The 1,311-nt window shown below is 44.2% G+C and overlaps 1 protein-coding gene across 3 annotated transcripts in view; it reads right to left on the reverse strand.

Annotated features, from left to right (window-relative positions):
* Positions 1–1,152, reverse strand: part of WDHD1 (WD repeat and HMG-box DNA binding protein 1) — a 62,833-nt gene extending 61,681 nt beyond the window's left edge. The window contains exons 1-2 of one of the 3 annotated variants that reach the window (XM_036265617.1): positions 1,117–1,152; positions 810–902 (exon numbers count right to left, since the gene is read on the reverse strand). In XM_036265617.1, the coding sequence (XP_036121510.1) occupies positions 810–886 (77 nt within the window). In that variant the 5' untranslated portion in view covers positions 887–902; positions 1,117–1,152. Of the gene's footprint in view, positions 1–809; positions 903–1,116 lie in introns of those variants that run through there. The other 2 variants (XM_036265607.1, XM_036265635.1) reach the window with 2 other exon arrangements.
* Positions 1,153–1,311: the final 159 nt, after the last annotated feature.

The following is a 1,311-nucleotide window of genomic DNA, read 5'->3' on the forward strand; positions in this document are numbered from 1 at the left end:
GAATAGATATGCAAATATTTTTTCAATGAAAAATCAACATAGAACTGACCAAGGAAGCCACACAATTGGAAATGGGATTTAGAAAGATAATAGGGACCAGAACAGCACTGGCCAGGTGGCTCAGTGTATGGAAGAGTCCTCTTGTACATCAGAAGGTTGTGGGTTCCTTCAATTCCGGTCAAGGGCATGTTTCTGGGCCCATATGGGAGGCCATATGTGGGAGGCAACTGATTTATGTTTCTCTCTCTCTCTCCTTTCCTCTCTAAAAATCAATGAAAACATATCCTTGGATGAAGATTTTTAAACGTGGGGGGTATGGAAGGGTGAGAGTAACTCTGGGAAAATATCACCAAAGGAATCAAGCAGAGAAAATAAATTAGAAGGGAAAAAAGCAATCTGAAAGTTAACAACAAAAAAGGAAATAGCATCAGGAATGCCAAGGGAGGATAAAATACAAAAAAGATGGAAAGGGGCACCGAATTTGACAAGCAGGCACCAAGCAATCTCACAAAATAACTAGTAATGTGAGATGCGGTGAGGGAGTGAACAAAGGTAAAACACTGAGGAAAGCTCACAGCTTTCCAACTCTCCTGGAAGTAAGATTTTACACTCTTTAACTTTCTTTATATCCTTAAACTACCATGACGGTCCGTACAGAACAATAAATCTAAGGAAAATATATGTGCCATTTTATATTTTAACCTTATTTCTCTATATTCGTACGAATCGTCTTAGACTGACTGCTTACAACATATAAATGTTCTGATATTTACACTTGAAACGGATTTTTGCTTCTCAAAGTACTTTACCTCCCAGAATCATCAAAACAGACATCCGTGTGTCCTTCTGTATGTCCATATCTCATCGGCTTCTGTGTGGCAGGCATCTTTTCCTTCACCTACCTGAAAATGTGTTATAAAACCTAGTATTATTTTAAAGGAGAAAAAGCCAGGGGCAGGGGAAGAAGGGGGGTTAGTCTCCCTAGGGCACGCTCTCGACAACTCCTTTTACCCCACCCGAGTGTCACAAAAGGAAAAAAATGAAGGATCTGTCAGACAATAAGCCGGGAAGAGGATACTCTTCTCTTTGGCATGTGTTGCGAGAAGAACGACTCACCAAGGTGCCTGAGCCTCCACGACTGAAGAATGGAGAGGCAACCGGTTCCCGCGCTCAGGCGCGCTCGCCACACTGCGCCTGCGCCGGCCCGCCCACGCCCAGCGCTAATCCCTACCCAAGGTCGCGGGTTGGTGACGTCAGCTGCTTGCGGGCTGCTAGGGAAAAAGCCGGCTGCTGGGGGAGTGAGAAAGAAAG

This window comes from Molossus molossus, unplaced genomic scaffold (genome assembly GCF_014108415.1).
Source record: "Molossus molossus isolate mMolMol1 unplaced genomic scaffold, mMolMol1.p scaffold_m16_p_1, whole genome shotgun sequence".
In the NCBI taxonomy this organism is placed as follows: domain Eukaryota; kingdom Metazoa; phylum Chordata; class Mammalia; order Chiroptera; family Molossidae; genus Molossus; species Molossus molossus.